Source organism: Mugil cephalus, chromosome 3 (genome assembly GCF_022458985.1).
Source record: "Mugil cephalus isolate CIBA_MC_2020 chromosome 3, CIBA_Mcephalus_1.1, whole genome shotgun sequence".
NCBI lineage: Eukaryota > Metazoa > Chordata > Actinopteri > Mugiliformes > Mugilidae > Mugil > Mugil cephalus.
The window spans coordinates 11,283,410-11,300,331 of NC_061772.1; the positions used below are offsets into that span (position 1 = coordinate 11,283,410).

Sequence of the window (16,922 nt, forward strand, 5' to 3'; positions counted from 1 at the left end):
CAAACAAACAAAAAAAAAACATGTATATATTAACCTCTTTATTTCATATGCACAAACTATATCTCAATCCACCCCATCTTTGAATTTCTTAATACGTTTGATATGCGCTTTATGTCTGTTAAGCCTATAACAAATAAAAAGGTCACAGAACAATTTCTAATTATTGTTCATTATTTTATTTGATGTTCTGAACCGACATTTATGACTCATTAGTTAACTATGTTACAAAATAAATATTTAAATCATGACGCACTATAATATTAAGAGGAAATGTCATTAAAGTTAAACTGCCTCTGAGTTTTATATTTGCACATTTAGCCATTCTGTGATTTCAAAAATACTTACCATGTGTGGGGTCAACTCCATACATGAGATGTTGTGAGTGTAGCAGTCAACACTATGCTAATATTTATCCCTTACAGCTTCAGGATTAGTACTGTGCCATGAGTTCTTTCCACACGATTGAACAGGGCACTAGATTAACCGTTTCATGGCTGATTTGATCTGATCTTTTCTGTCGGTGTGTGTGTGTGTGTGTGTGTGGCGGGGGCGTATATTGCAGCCGTACCATTGGCCCATATATCTACTGGTTTATCTTCCTGAAAGCACTTAGTAGTCACCCACAGTTCTAGACCAAAAGTGCACTCAATGCTAACACGGTTTTATGGAGCCTCCTTTTAATTGACACTGTTCATAGAAAGCACAGTTGATCACCATAATCTGTAAATGATAAGACGAGAACTACAGTCTGGGTGTACACAGATAAAATATTTAATCTCTTGATTTGATAATTCCTTCAAATGTCAGAGAAAAAGCAAAACATATTCTAAAAATAAAATAATTCTGTGTGAGGGACATTTTCACAAAATTCACTCGATTCTACAACAAAGCTGACAAATAACAAAGGAGTACAATAAAAAAAAGCATATAAAATACAGCATAGTTTCTGTGGCCGTGGTGAGCTCAACGAGCCAGTGATTTACATGTGACATGTAAATCACATGAACATGTGACTTTATAACAGAAGTTATAATTATCTGTTACCGTTTTCAGGAAGTACAGCTTAGCACATCTAATGTAGTTTGTAGCCAAATTAAATCTGCCAAGCATTAGACATGACTAGAAATAGTAGTTTATAGTAAATAATAGCATCTACCTGTTTACATGACGTGACTTCACATTATAACTGACCCATGTACACGAGGGGCTGGAACTGGACTTTTTTTAGACATTAAACATGTCCATTAAAAGCACCTCAGATGCAATGGAGTGGTTTATCAAAAAATTTAAAAGCACTGCAATAAAAATCAAATGTCGCTGAAATAAGAGTTCATACATTCGTGATATATACATACATACATACACACATTCAGCTAAAATAAAACAGATGTTTCCTAAATGGGACATATCATATGGGACGTCTTCAAAAATAAGTGTTTCTTTGCATGAATCTTGTTTGGTATAAGCTTTCTCATATACACACACTAAATTCTAGTACCTGAACAGAAGGATGGACTGAACAGACTAAACCACTGATGGGTTTCATTGGGTATTGAAATTAGCTTTGCTCTATTCTACCCACAACTTAACTGTATGTAGCACTATGGTCCCATAAAGGAAGAGTCTGAACTGACTCCATTCCTGCCCTACATCACTGCAGCGACACTCACCTAATTCATTGTAGATACTTCAGTCTGTACACAGATGCAGTGATACCTTTGAAATGTGGCTGTGTTTGTCTGTCCTTCATGCTTTTTTGTTCGGTTATGCTTCAGGATTCGAGCGCTTTCCAATCAGGCGTCGGCTGTGGGGGGAGCACTCAGCCTTTCCCTCCAACTAACAGATAAAATTAAAGAAGAGATCAGGAATGATGAGTTGAGTGTGACTGTGTGCAGCTTTGATTTAGAAGATGAGAGAGCGTGACGGAGTGGATATCTGTGAGGAAGTCCTGAGTTCGAGTTAAACCAAGAACGTGTTTCTGTCTGATTCAGACACACCTCACACTCCTCAAGAATATCCGCCTGCCCCACACAAAGACACACACCTGCTCTTTGATGTAACTGTTCCCACAGGGTGCCAGCCCCCTGAGAGCCAGTCCAACATGGAAGCACCAGCCTGACAGTCCAGCCTCAACAGCTGCCATCACCGCAGAAGGGATCAACAGTGCCAGGGTGGTTTCCTAAGCCCCCGTAAGAAGTGGGAAGAAGGAAGACAATAAAGCAAGACTTAAATGTAAGAGGGAATCTTATTTGTGCATCTAAAGAAGCAAGATCAATGTAACTAACCGTAACACTAATGTGGCAAAAGTTGCCACATTAGGGTTCGGCAATTGTGAGTATGTAATGAAATTATTTGCATATTATGGTATTCATAGCATCAATCTTGTTTCCACATTCTGACTTAAAAGCACACAAACACCCTGAAATTAGATAAACAATGATGCAACTGTGGAAATGAAACCATTCGACGAGTATGTGAATGCAGCATACTGTACTCACATAGATTCGTGTGGTATCAAACGGACACTGGGCACTGACAGGCGACCGAGCGTTGATGGGCTGTGTGGTGTTGCATCCATACATCAAACCCTCCCCGTCCTGGGCCACAGTGATACTGATGGCCAAGAGAAGCCCAGTGCAGCAAGCTGCCGAGAGCAGGGCGTTCAGGAATGATGCAATCAGAAGTCCTATTTGCTGGAAAACACATATACACAGATCATATGTAGAGTCAAACACATTACACACACCTGGGGAGGTGTATAACTCACAATGTCAAATTAACTTCTTACCAGTTTAAGCACGTGAAGGTTCCTTGATACCAAGATGGCAATAATTCCACTGGCAATGCTCTGTAAGATTCAGACAATAAGATAATTATTTCAGTTTAACCCAAGTAGGGTTTATTCGATAGTGTAGTGAGCCTGGCTCCAAGCATGTGAGGCTGCAATTTTCATTTAGAAAGAAGAAAACTTACACTAAATTAAATTAACTGATTTTTATAACAAAGTATAGTCAGTGTCAGGGTGTCAATAGAAAGCAGCGATCAGATATATTTCGTAATTTCACACTTGTACCCTTAAATATTCTGGTTGAGGACATTTCAAAGGACCTTCTCGAATCCAACAAGAGGCAGTTAATCTGATACATAAATGTAATGAAGCCTGCCCTAGGGGGACTAGAGACTGGCTTGAAGAACCAGCTCCCTTAAACTAGACAAGTTCAGTCTTGATTGCTGAGAAACATACACAACACTATTACTGAGCTAAAGGAGCAATAATCTCAGAGCAAACACTTGTTGCTCTGATGCACAGATCAAAGAGGATCCATGGGATAAATGTGGTTTTGATGTCAGTTGGTGTCATAAATACTTAACAATTTGAAAGTTAATGTTCTTTGAGGGCGCAAAATCCCTCTGTATTTGAACACACCTTTAGTCTCTTGGTGAACAAACTCCTCATTTGAACTGCTGAGTTGACTTTAAAGCGTTTAAACTACTGACTCACCAGTAGGCCAGAGGTGACAGAAATTATGTTGGCTACAGTATATTCAGGAGTAATATGCTGGTTGGGTTTGGAAATGTGGCGGAGGACGTTGCCATGGACAATAGCTCCAAGGATGAAGTTAATATGGCCGACCAGGATGAGAGTTAACCCCTTTTTCATCAGCCTCCTTGGTCCTTTGTCCTTGTCTGGATGTAAGAAACACAAAAAAAAGAAAGTAACAAAAAGTACTTTCCATATTCAAATGGCATGAAACTTTCACTTTGCACTCTAAGTTAAGTAATGCATGTTTACTGTATAAAGCACAGTCCGTACAGTTTCTTCATTTAAATCTTACATCTGACTTTTTTTTTTTAAACCAGACATTATATTCATTATATATTTTATATTGTTCTTATTTCTTACTAAGATTCATGTTTATGTCCGTGTTTATTACATCAACCATCGAGGCAAATTCCTTATGTACACGCAACAACAAATGCAATCCTGACTCTGATATACGTCAATTTATCAGGTTATACATCAATTTGTCAGTGCTCTCTGGTGGACAAAAAAAAGATAACAGTAATGGTAATGAAAATGTTTAGGCTGTTTATATAGGCCGACGTGATGAAATATATTTACAATAAATTCAAATTAGTCAGTGGCTTTCTTCATCTATTAGCTGTGTGTCTCTGTTGGCAGTTAAAAATTAGAAAATCTATCATCAGTTTAACAACTCTGTCCCGATATCCTTGTTATGTGTGTGTAGGTGTATTCGCTGTATATACCTCCTTATTGTATATCAAAGACATTGTGCATGATTGCTCATCAATGAACAACTTAGGTTTGAGTGACATATGCAGCAGTCAGTGATAAAATATTTACGCCCCTGAGGAGCACAAGTTATTAGTTATTTGTGATAAGGAAGTAAATAATTAACTATATAAATATGAATATGCTTCAACAAATGAACTGTTGGTCGGACACCTTTTAAATCGTACTCATCCATACCTGTTTAAGTTTAAATGAAACAGAACTTGATTAACTTGTGACCGTCTACAGTTTAGGGGCTTGACTCATGCATCTTCATTTAAAGGCTGCTCTTAACTCCCAAGTGCACAGACTGTGGGTGAATCCCGAGTGAGTCACTGACATGGGAGGAGGCTGAGCATAAATCCGTAAATGCTACCTTTATCATATTCAAAGTTCTGATCTCGTAATTTACTTTTGAAATTTTTGCGTCGTGTGTTCCCCAGGTAGACTGTAATCCACAACAATAAAGGTTATAGACAAACTACATGTGCAAAGTTTTAAAACTGATTGCCGCGTAGGCCCGTGGTCACTTCCACCTGTGGAGAGGGAAAACACCTGCCCACGACGTGACGACAAACGGGAACGTTTTCCGTTGCAACGCCAGTATGTAGTCAAGAGAAACACTCACCAAACGTGCACATCTTTCTCTGCGAAGGAAGAGCCTTTCCTCTGGAATAATTTCCGCAATTGCCGAGGAACCGTTCAACACCAACAGAAAGTCCACACGGACGTCCTTTTGTCCACTTCCTGTATGACGTCACGAAACTCACCTGTGATCTACCTGCTCTCGCGGCACTGTGAGGAGAGCCGCTGTCACCAACATTTCTACAGACTAAGGGCGAAATAGTCACTGCAGATAGATGAACTTTAAGCGTCCTTCACTGGTATTAAAAATAAAGTGTCTGTAACAAACAGATGTGAAACTCTCTAATAAAAAAGAACAAAGTGAAGCAGTTCACATGTTTATTTAAAATAACAGGCATTATTTTTTTGATTTTGTCAGCACATGAAAGGATACATTTACCGACAATGATGTTATAAACAAATAGAAAGGTCTTCCAAACATAACCAAAAGCTCACACCATGGGAGTCACAGGCCAAAGCTGCCCACCCTGTACGATTATTTAATAACCAGTTTAGTCACCACCAGCAAACTGGGTGGAAGAGACATTACAAAGAGGAGTTGTCGAGGCGAGAGTCGATGTAAAGCTCTGGTGATCACATTGGTTGGTTTCGACCACTTCTCCATACTTGAAGTGGTGCATTACATTCACCTGGCTGACTTGAGAACATACCTTTGTAAAATACAATCGTAGCAGTTCATACATAAGACATACAAACAGAGGAAAGTATACAAAGCATGATGCTCTATGGACAGAAAAAAAGAAAAGGAAAATTGGCTTACAGTAGTAACCTGAATACATAAAAAGAAAACTGAAACACAGCACTGGAATCATTAATCTCACTGGTGAATGTGTACAACTTATTATTATAATTCAACAACCAGCATCTGAGTAGAGATTCATCTGAAAGCTCAAACACTGGTCTTAAAAACTGTAAAAACAGCCCAAGTGTGATTCTGATAGAAAAAGGTTACTGTATCAAAGTGTCTACTCTTTCTATACAAACTAAGAATGATTTTTTGTGGACTCCTGAATTGTACGAGCTTCCAGACACAGTAGTACCAGCAGTCCACAAAGAGCTCTGAGCCAATATATCCCGTATTGCCCTGATTTCAAAACAGATCTCGACGAGACCTGTGTGATGTAAAACGATGCATTCAAGTGTCTGCGTTTTAAAGGATAATGCCAATCAACTTAGGTCTTTGTCTTACCAAATCAACTGTTAGCAAATGAAAAACAACAGAAACACAAAATATTGCGCATCAGTTCAGACTCAACAATGTAGCCAACAAAAGGGAAATCTCAAACCTGATATACAATGTCTGCAACATACAAAACAAACACATATCAGCTAAATGCTAGGTCCTCTTTCCACAATTTATGGCAATCTATTCTTTAAAGGCAGAGTGGCGTGTGCGAACCAAACAAGCAGCAAATGCTAAAACTGAATAAAACAATACAAACAATACAAAAAAGAGGACTTTAATGGATGTACAAATAAGGCAAATAATAAAGACACAAACAAAGAAACTCAGTAACACATAGTTCACAGTACCTCAAAGTAACCGAGTGAAAATTGGCAAGATGCAGTTATGCACGTACATGTTGTTCTTTATCAAAATGTTTCCATATCCTGGATATTTTAAAGTGATCCGGTTAACTGAGGAAGTTGCACACCTGCAACATGCACACGTCCAGTTAAAGTAAAACTCAGAATGTTTTGTTCATACAGAGCAAAACAGGAAAAGGGAATCAAATAAGAAGGAGAAGAACAAGTAATGAGAAAGGAATGGTATGTTAGGATTTCCTGGGTGGAAATGTATCTCTCCCTCTCCAGGGAAGCTACCGTTTTACAGATTGTCATTTGCAGGATCCTACCACTAAAATTTAGAAGTTGAACACCAGTGAGTCAGTTGTGTGACTCCACTGAGGGTCAGAATCAGTATTAGATGATGCTTTAGGTCTAACTATTCCCAGGACACAAACAGGACAACTGTGCAGTTTCCGATGAAAGGGTAGGTTTCAATGCAAAGCCACAAATATTCTAGTCTAGTTCTGTTGTGAGAAGTCTGTTACAGCATTAATAAGGTTCAGACATAACCAAGTTAAATGCTAACCCAATTCAGATGAATTACACACAAGGGTTTCGAGTGCTTTGGGGACGTTTTACACCCAGATGTAAGGGAAACCCCACTCTTTGGTCACATTACCACCATTTATAGAAAAGACATGAAATAAATCCATAGAATACAGTCACTGCATTTAGTCATCAAACAAAGCATGTAACAAGGTTGAGAGTGTACTTTTAAAGAGATAGTAACAAGATAGGTCAGGGGAACGAGTGCTAGTGAGGGGCTAGGTTGATATGTTCTTCTAGTAGAGAGGCTACTTTGGTTTGGTCCATCTGTGGAGAAAATACAGACATTTTTCATCAATGCAGGTTGTTACAAAAACACACAAACCTGATGCACAATTTAGTTATTTAGCCAAATGCAACAAATTAAGGTATAAAAACTGTTTTACAATTCTATGAAATCCATTTAAGGGATCCAGTGATTATGGAGAAAATGTGCCTTTTCTATCGATGGAAAAAGTGACTGTACAACACTGGTGTGGGTTTTTGTGCAGCCCAAGTGTGTGGGCACCATGGCACACATTTAAAATAGTAAATGTGCAAAACGCTCTTAGGGGTGAAGTGTACTTGAGGCATTGTGTGCGGAGTACGTTCATGTGAAAACACTCACTGAAAAACGGCACACTCACCTACGATGTTAACAGGCAACGTGAATGCGTCTTTAGAAAAGTTAACACCCACCTCACTAATAAAGCCCAGCTGCACCAACTCTTCAGCCAAATCTTGAACACTCTCATCTGAAACACACACACCAGCACAGTTATTGATTCACCATCGCATCGCGTAAAAAGAAGTCAGGCTCGGAGGAGACGGTGATAACCACGACAATTTAAATGTCTTAGAGTCCAGAAAGGGATTCGTCCAACAGAATGAAAAAGTCAACATGTTTCAACCGGCGTAATCCTAATTAGGGTGCGATCTGTTAAAACATGTTGACTCCTTCTTTTCTCGGTTTTACAGTCCCCCAGAATTAGCTTTCTGCGTTGACATTTGTCATAATGTCAACTGTCAGTAAAATGCAGATTAAGTCTCCTCTAAAGAATCAGCATTCAACAATTATACACAACGTCTCAGAAAAGACATTTATCTGCAAAATCTCTTGTTACACAAAATAACTCATTATACTGACATTTTATATTTTGTGAATTAAGTGTAAGAACTGTATAATACACAGATAATAAATATGCAAGACTGTTCCCCTAAAACACACATCATAATGTTATGTTGCACAACCTTTACTGTGCATAGTCGTCCTTTCAGTTCTGACTGACTGTTTTAATTAGTGGTTTATTGCATGTCTTGCTGTCATTTTAGTTACCGCCCCGTGAGTTGTCCTGGTCTATCAGTTTTTTAATAACCTAGCTGTCAATTTACAACCGTGACAGGAATGTGGCAGGGAACTTCAGGAAGAGAGGGGGCATCCAAAGGCTTTAACAAAAAAAAACAAACAAAAAAAAAAACAGTTTCCTAAAAGTTTGACACGACTGGTCTTTGAGCGTCTTCAAAATGTTGTACGTGGATAAATAAATAATGAAGTTAGCTTAAAGTTTAAATTGTTAATGTAATGTATGTGGGGGGGTGTAGAGGAGCCATCCAAAAGGTCTCAGGGGTGAAATTTGAGTGGCTCAGTTAACCAATGATCCTGCACAGTGCGACTTTGGACTTTGGCGAGTTGATAAGGACGGTTTTAAATAATATCCCCTGATATCAGGAAGGAGGTCTGTTTACAAAGAGCACAGGGCGTGTTTGTGTGACTGATCAGTGTGTGTGGGTGTGCATGGACCTGCTGCTACAGTATGTGTGTCTGTGGAATTAAGGGGTGAGCGTCCAAGAGAAGACGTATGACGTGAGAGGAGATAACCTGAAGTCAGTGTGAGACAGAGAGTGTGTGTGAATGAGGGACAGGGAGATGAAAGCCTGGGAAGAGATGGGCAGAGGAGGTGACAGCTGTCAGCTGCAGCCTTTCGCGGGGCCGACATTCCCAACACGCCTGTAACACTATACATGCCTGCCATACCTGTGTGTGCATATTAGCTCATACTGCCCACATTACTCTAACCACTTGTCTGCTACATTATCAACTGCCTCCCTCCGGCCCTTCTTGTCCGTAGCAGTGAAATGAAAATTCTGATTTCCTGTTTGCATTTTTTTTTTGAATACATTTTTTGAAAACAACAAGTAAAAAACAATCACTGCTGATTTACAAGAAAATATCATGACCACATTTCATGCTTATTAAAGCCAATGTGGCTGTTAGCACAAACCCTGAAAGCAGTCCAAATGCATTTATTAAAATAGCAATAGAAGGTTTTCATTGCATTACGAGACAGTTTCCCGGCCCAGTATAGCCTTACATACTGCACTGTGACGCCATTCAAGCTATATCTGGACTTCACTTTCCCTTTCTACGAGCCTCAGAGAACATGTGTGGAGACACAGAGAGGTACTGATTATTAAAACCATCTGGGGAAATCTGACCTCCTGTGTGCAGTAATCCAGACACACATAATTCAGAAATAATTCACAGACTTCATTAGTCAAATGTAATTCCTCCAGTAACCCAGTAGCTGTACATCTAAACCAGATAAGCTAAAAGGCGTTACTTCATTAGAAATAAAACTTTTAAAATCTCACATCAACAGAAACCCACGTGTTCAAAAACATGTGCATGTACACATGTACACACACACAAAGGTTCCTTCACAATGGACACATAATAAATATTTACTGCGTGAAAAAAACACACCAAATAAAACAAAAACAAACCACTTGTTAAAGTCACATAAATTTGCTTGTGTGGGCTTAAGTGACCCAGACAAACATGTCTGTGAGAACGACACACCATCAACATTATTAAATTGCATGAGTCACTGTTTCTAGTTATATAAACAATACTCCCTTGTATTGGCTTAATGGACAGAGATGACAGCATCATGTGTTTATATAAAGTACCCAAATCTCACTTTTACCTCCAAGACCACTGGAGGTAGCTATTTATGTACCACTGTGTATGTGTCAGTGTTATATGAAGGTGAAGAAATGATAAAGAGATGATCTTACGAGGTAACATGTCACAGCTTAGATGTCTATTCAGTTTATCGTCCAGCTTCAGCAGCAACGTTATCTAAAAAAGATAAACAGACAACAGAGAAAGACGTTATTTTATTTTACTATTGTTGTAAATAAATCAAGTTGCTAAATGAGGGAAACGCTGTGTTTTGAATTTTATGTCAGAGACTCACATGATACTTTGCTCCCTCCTCGACAATTTCAAAGTTACACTGCATTTGAATGACCTGCAGAAGGGAGAGAAGAATAAAAATAGAAATGGTGTTTAACTAGCATTGATAAAATGTGAGGCCAGGAGTTTACACAACTCCAGCAGGGAGCAGTACAAAGAAAGGACCTTAAACCTGTGGCATTCATGTTACAACATGGTCATTGTAATTTAGAAAGATAAACTAACAAAAACTGGTTCACCTTCAGAATAAAAACACCCAAACAAAGGCTAAGGCATGTTGTGTTTGCTACTTGATGCAGTGAGAGTGCACAGTGTCTGGTCGTGTTCTTCTCAAACACTTCTGGTGTCCATTGTACCGTGTTTGTACTCACCTTCCGTGTCTCCTGCTCTGCAGGTTCGGGGGTGGGAGATTTGACCAGTGGAACGACAACAGGAGATTTAACAGTTTCCTGCTGAGTCTGCTGTGGGCAGGGCAGCCCGAACGCTGTCATGGGATAAATACCGTTCCTGAAACAAAGGTTGGAGAGACCAAAACAGAGAGGACACATGACAGAGAGAGAGGGGAGAGAAGTTAAAAAGGGTCGGGTATAACAACAAAAATATAACATAAAACACATAACATGAATGCTGATGGCGGTAGAGACAGTCAGGTGGTCCACTACTGCCCCCGTGTGGCCACTTATCGTTGTGGCTTCTGAATGAAGATGGAATAAACAGCTAAAAAAGCAGCTGTCTTTCTGCACACAGCTGTGTTTCTCACCTCACATCCTCCAGAAACTTATCAAGCTCCAACGCAGGAAATTGTGAAAGCCTGAAAAGATAAATAAAAAATAAATAAATAAATAAATTCTATTATTCTATTTGAAAGGAATGAAAATCCCTCTCAACTACAAAATTATTACATTAACTTGGCACGGTTTGTCATGAGATTATTGTTGCTGTCTGAATGGAGACTCTCTGAAGATCCCAGGCACTTACTTGAGCTGCACATCTTTCCGCTCAGCGATGACCAGGTTGGGGTCGAGGTTCTTGGTAATCTCCTCCAGGGCATTCTCAGGAATCATGTCTGAACAAGGACAAACCGTGGCGGAAATTAGGTGATACCTTTATAAATTATACTAACAATTTATCGTTTTTTTCTTCCACTAGCAAACGTCTCCGCCTATGGCTGCGCTGTGACGTGAAATGGTGGTGACGTGTTGAGACTGCAGATTGCTTACGATATGAGAATAGCTGCACTAAAGTTTAATGACACTTGTACTGTGGTAATCACACCCTTTCTGTAGCTTCAATAGCAGTTCGCACCAATGTTCATACAAACACGTCTTTAAAAAGTAGCAAATGTGTTAACAGGCCGCTATCTTTATCTATCTTAATCTTTGTAAACATCCAGAAAAGACAGACTTAGTATTCATTTGATTTTGGTCTCCAATTTTGACCCCACATTTATGTTATTTCAATTTCAACCAACTTCTAAGAAAAATATCAGTGTGTTTAGGCTGCAGCATGATTGACTAGTTTTACTTGTCTGCCCTCAGCTGAGTGCTGTGTGGCAACTATAAGCAAGCACTTTAACACTAGACACAGTCTTCACTCAGCGGAGCAAATTTACGACCTTTAACTCCAGCTGAAGTCACTTGACTGGTCATATACACTGGAGCCTGATAATACTGTAAAATTCACATTTAAAAAAAAAAAAAAACCTCGATCATCAACCATGCACCAAAACTTTGAGTCGTCATTTAGTTCCTATTGTTTTCACTTACTCTAGTCAGATGGAAATGTTATTAATCTTTGTTTATTTTTTTTGTATGTGTGTGTTAAGGACTCACGGTGATGGCTAACTATGCAGTGTGCAGCCAGTAGTTTTAAGAGTGGTACTTCAAACAGAGCCTGGTTAAACAGCAGCTCCCGGGCTGTGGGCCTTTTATCAGGCTCACACTCCAGGCACTTCTGGATCAACACCTACAAAAAAAAAAACATATGGGTTACACACAATCAGACAAACATCTCCTATATACGAATGAGAATTTGAAATAAATAAAATAAATTAAAAAAAAGACACATATTAATATGCACACAATGCTTAATCTGCTATGATATTTCAAGATGAGCAGTTTATAGCTCACCCGTTGCAGAGGGTCCTCCAGTAGCTGTATGCCATTGTTGATGGCCTCCTGAGAAACATAAGAGGATTCTCCATTCCCCTGAATCTCCAAAAGCGCCATCTGCAACATATCACCACACATTAAGTGACTCCTTTAGGAAACCAAAGTGCTAATTTGTTCTGTATTACACGCCCCATCTCACCTCTAAGGCACACATGCCAAACGAGTAGATGTCCACAGCGGTGGTAACATCCTCAACAGCTTCAACAGGAGGAAGAATAAAAAGAAAAGGAGGTGTCAACAGGTATCATAGGTTAGTCAGTTCTTACGACCGGGATCTAAATGTGACTGTAACACCACAGCAGCAGAGTGAACAGTTAAGATATTCATGAGGCGATGCATGTTAATCTAACGGCTTCTCCATGCTCAGCCTTCACACTTAATGCAAAAATGTGATGTGTATCAAACTGAAAAATACAAATTTTCTAATACCACTTACTAGCTTTAAAGCTTTTTCTTATATAGTCATTTGACCTGGTTACTACCGTTACATCAGCAATAACACAACACAAACCAAAATGTTTTCTACCTGCATATTCTGGGGCAAAGAAGTGTAAGTTTTTCTGTTCCTCGTGACATGTCTTGACGTGGTTGTTAATGGTGTCTGGAGCCACTGCAGACGAGGCATGAAGACAGAATATAGAGAACAAACAGACAGGAAGGAGACCAGTTAGTATGGAGCATGTGATACGAGAAAGAACAAGTAGCAGGGAAAACATGGAATATAAATATAACCTTTAAATTGTGTCAATTATGTGTGGGTTATCTGGAAGCTTTGACGCTTAATACCAAACCCCGCCTTTGTTTTCAGTCTATTCAATGTGGAGGGTAACTTTGTACAAGACAGAGGCAATATTGTCGAAGTCTTTCTCACAAGAACTTAATGTTCACAGGACCAGACAATGTTTGTTCGTACATGCATAGAAATTTACTATACAATGACATGTCCTTCCTGTCCTTGAAATCCATAATTTAGTATAATTTGACTCCGTCAATGGCCCCAGCACCGCTGCCTTAAACGCTGGGATGAAACTGGTGCAACTCTATACCTGATCCGATCTTGATGAGGCCGTTGTGCTGAATGAAGACAGTGTCACAGGTCAGGTTGCCATGGATGATTGGTGGATCACATGAGTGGAGGTAACTATATGACAGGAAAAAAAATAATATTCATAAATACATGCAAAGTTTATATGCAAGGATATAGATTATTTTCCATTTGTGCTAAAGGGAAACCGACCTGAGAGCAGATAGGATCTGTGTGCACCATCTCTTCCAAGCCTGTTGGACCATACACCTTATCAGAGGGCTTTCTAGCTAGTTTCCAGAATTAGCTACACATGCACAATGCTCAATGCCATTTAACTTTGCTCAGAGGATGTTTCAACACCATATTTCTCACCCCAAACATTTTGATCTATTGAAATTACACCTTCTTCTACTAATCCAGTCTCATCCATTCCAGACAGAAGGGCTGACATATCTACATTTTAAGAAACATTGTCATATATTGTTACTGTACTAAAAACGCATTTACATAAAGCCTGGTGTTACCTTTTCATTCATGGTCTTGTGATTTTTCTTTGTCTTCTTCAGAAATTGTTTCAAGCTCCCTGATGACATATATTCAGTAATGAAAATCACCTGAGGGAGAGAAAGAAAACAGTAAACAATACACAGAGAGACATGGTTCAAGTGCAGTTTAAAAAAGGTGGTTAGACCTTGTACTGAATGAGGACATTATTCATGCAGATGACAGAACAGCTGACAATGTCTTGCAAGACCTGAGACTCACCCTAGCCCGGTTGTCCTTTGTGTCAGCCCAGTACTTGTGAAACTTGACAATATTGGCATGTTCCAAATGGATCAGGTTGTCAAATACAGCCTTCACTTTCTCCTAAAACCAGGCACGAACAGAACAGGACAAACATAATAAATACTGCTTTTGCATTGACTCTGTCTTCACCATAAGAACTCAATCATTGTCACTGTATTATAGAACGTGTCATAGAGAAAAACCAAGTGATGTCAATCAGACACTCATAGTAAATCAAGATCATCACATCATTATAGATCACAGTATACGTACTCTGGTGATGTCACAGTCAGTTATAGCACTCTAGTGATGTCATAGTAAGTCACAGTACTCTGGTGATGTCATAGTAAGTTATAGCATTATAGTGATGTCACAGTAAGTTATAGTACACTGGTGATGTCACTGTAAGCTACAACAGTAGAACAATAGTACTGTCAGAACTCCAGAACTCACAGCTGATAACAGTGATGTAATTGAGAACTGAAGTCGAAATATGGACTAGAGCAGGTCATTAATATTGTACATGAGGGCGACAGTGGAACAGAAGTCTACTGTATATTTTATTTGCACCACCAATACCAGTACTACTAAAGTAATATACGATTGTTTTCATGTACAACTGATCTTCTTAATTTTTTAGTCAGTTATTTCCCTGTTCCACTCCATGTTCAGTTATGTGCACGAGTCAAGATTGCACAAGACACTCTGCATTTCTGGGTCTTACCTCAAGCAGTTTGAAGTTCTTCCGTTCTGAGATCATTACTTCATTCCAAACTACCTCCACACCTTCCTCTGTGTCCATAGCTAGGTATGCAGCATCTATCCCAGGGACATTACGCTGATTCACCTACATTAGAAGGAAACAAAACAGGTTATGAAATAGTTGAAGGAAACAGGACCCAACAGCAATTCACAAAAAAAAAACCATCTCCATTCCACAAACATAAATATTGTACACACATCTCATTATTCCTCCTGGTGTTGGGTTTCCATTTGATTACAGTCATGCATTATCATTCTCATTATTCCTCAGTCTTTACTTCAGTAATTTATTTTTATCCGTTTAAGTTCACACTTTATTAACATAACAGTTGCCAATTATTCCTGAACATTTGAGCACAAGTTGACTAAACTGAACTAAAACTGAAATAACTCCTGTGAGGTAGGAACATTTTGGAATAATACTAAAGCATTTAGACAAACATCCAGCGTGGACCCCTTTGTGAAGAGCAATCCTGGCATAAATCATTCTAGCTTGATTATACGTCTAAATGATGATAAATGAAGTTAAGCATATGACTAATTGCACTATTGTGTAACTTCCATTGTTAAACAAATGGAAATAATATGGTGTATTAACAAATAAAATACTATTTGAAAAGGACATCTCAAAGGGTAGCTATCTATTCATTTCACACAGAAAAAAAAGGTTAGATGAATATGGTTATTTTATCCAAGTAGGTGAAGAGCTACATTTTAATTGGGTTGACTCTGTTTACCCAGCTGGATCCATGACTACGTTACACCACATATTCAAGAAGCCAAAAGTCTTGCTTCCACTTGATGTCATCGAGGGGCAGTTTCCTACCTCCTCTTTACGCTTCTGCCAGCGGCCACAGGGGCTCTCTTCCAGGATGTCTGACTCATCTTCACTCTCATCCTCATCCTCTGTTGCTGATGTGGCAGGATTCTGTGCGGAGGCCACAGACGAGGACACAGAGGCTCCACTTTGTACCTGTGGGCTGTTGCCGGACACGTTCCCCGCTGGTAACTCGGGTTCCTCGGAGCCAGGAGCTCCTCTCCCCTCAGTCTCCGACATATCCATCATCTCCTCATGTAATCTCACTAGCTCTCTTTCTCGTGGCTCCTGATGCTGCGCTGCAACAAGTGACAGGACGCCTCTGTATCGCTTTCTCCTCTCTGATTGAACGGCTCACACATCCATCTTCTAGCCAGGCCTGGCTTTCGACAAGGTAGCGCTCAGGGAGAGAGGACTGTGAACATATATGTTGGGTGGTTAGGAGCCTAAAGCTGTTATGTGACCAGGACGTGTCAGGAAGGATCTTTCAGAATGCTAGTCCGCATTTTTACCTGCACGCGTATGTTACCGAGGGACAAACTTGTGTCATATGCTTTACGAGTAGCTCAGACTAAGAGGACGTGTCTATTACTGAAGTCTGAAACAGTGGGAAACTCTTTACCGGCTTCTGTAGATGGCTATGGTAGCTGTTAAGCCTCTTCTAATGCTCAGCGTTTACATTAACTGAGACAAGTTCAACCACCCACTCCTTTGCTAACTTTCCCCCGGCTAACAAGCTAATGGAAGGTAAATAAACAAGTTTCACACATAAAGTGAGAGAACAATCACCCAAAATCTTACCGTGGAACCGGAGAGTGAAGCCCAATAAATAGCCTTAGGTTACATGCTGATGAAAACGCAGTAAAAGAGACGTATGGAGAGAAAATGCTAGTTCGTCATAAAAATGTTGTGGGGTTTCAAGTCCTTTTCTCGGAGCAGAAGTGGGAGGGGCGGGCAGGACTACCGGGAGGGAGGGAGCGCTCGTTTGCGCACAGGAAACGCGGCAGCGTAGCGTGACCACTCGTGACGCCAATAAAATAAAAACAACGGGAGAGGTTTAAATAACA

At 39.6% G+C, this 16,922-nt stretch overlaps 2 protein-coding genes across 2 annotated transcripts; both read right to left on the reverse strand.

Moving 5' to 3' along the window:
• Positions 1–749: 749 nt before the first annotated feature.
• On the reverse strand, positions 750–5,079 carry LOC125005398 (keratinocyte-associated protein 3). The gene is made up of 6 exons (XM_047580737.1): positions 4,923–5,079; positions 3,503–3,687; positions 2,789–2,848; positions 2,499–2,693; positions 2,045–2,179; positions 750–1,836 (listed from the first exon to the last, which is right to left on the reverse strand). The coding sequence occupies exons 1-6, from the start codon at positions 4,933–4,935 to the stop codon at positions 1,765–1,767; spliced, it is 660 nt and encodes a 219-aa protein (XP_047436693.1). The 5' UTR covers positions 4,936–5,079; the 3' UTR covers positions 750–1,764.
• Positions 5,080–5,243: 164 nt separating this feature from the next.
• LOC125005744 (nuclear receptor-binding protein-like) lies at positions 5,244–16,824 on the reverse strand. The gene is made up of 18 exons (XM_047581296.1): positions 16,657–16,824; positions 15,865–16,270; positions 15,001–15,123; positions 14,256–14,357; positions 14,015–14,104; positions 13,701–13,741; positions 13,510–13,604; positions 12,990–13,073; positions 12,603–12,661; positions 12,422–12,520; positions 12,125–12,257; positions 11,271–11,358; positions 11,053–11,103; positions 10,664–10,799; positions 10,294–10,347; positions 10,112–10,175; positions 7,733–7,788; positions 5,244–7,321 (listed from the first exon to the last, which is right to left on the reverse strand). Exons 2-18 carry the CDS (start codon positions 16,102–16,104, stop codon positions 7,262–7,264), a joined length of 1,575 nt encoding a protein of 524 aa, XP_047437252.1. The 5' UTR covers positions 16,105–16,270; positions 16,657–16,824; the 3' UTR covers positions 5,244–7,261.
• Between the last annotated feature and the right edge of the window lie 98 nt (positions 16,825–16,922).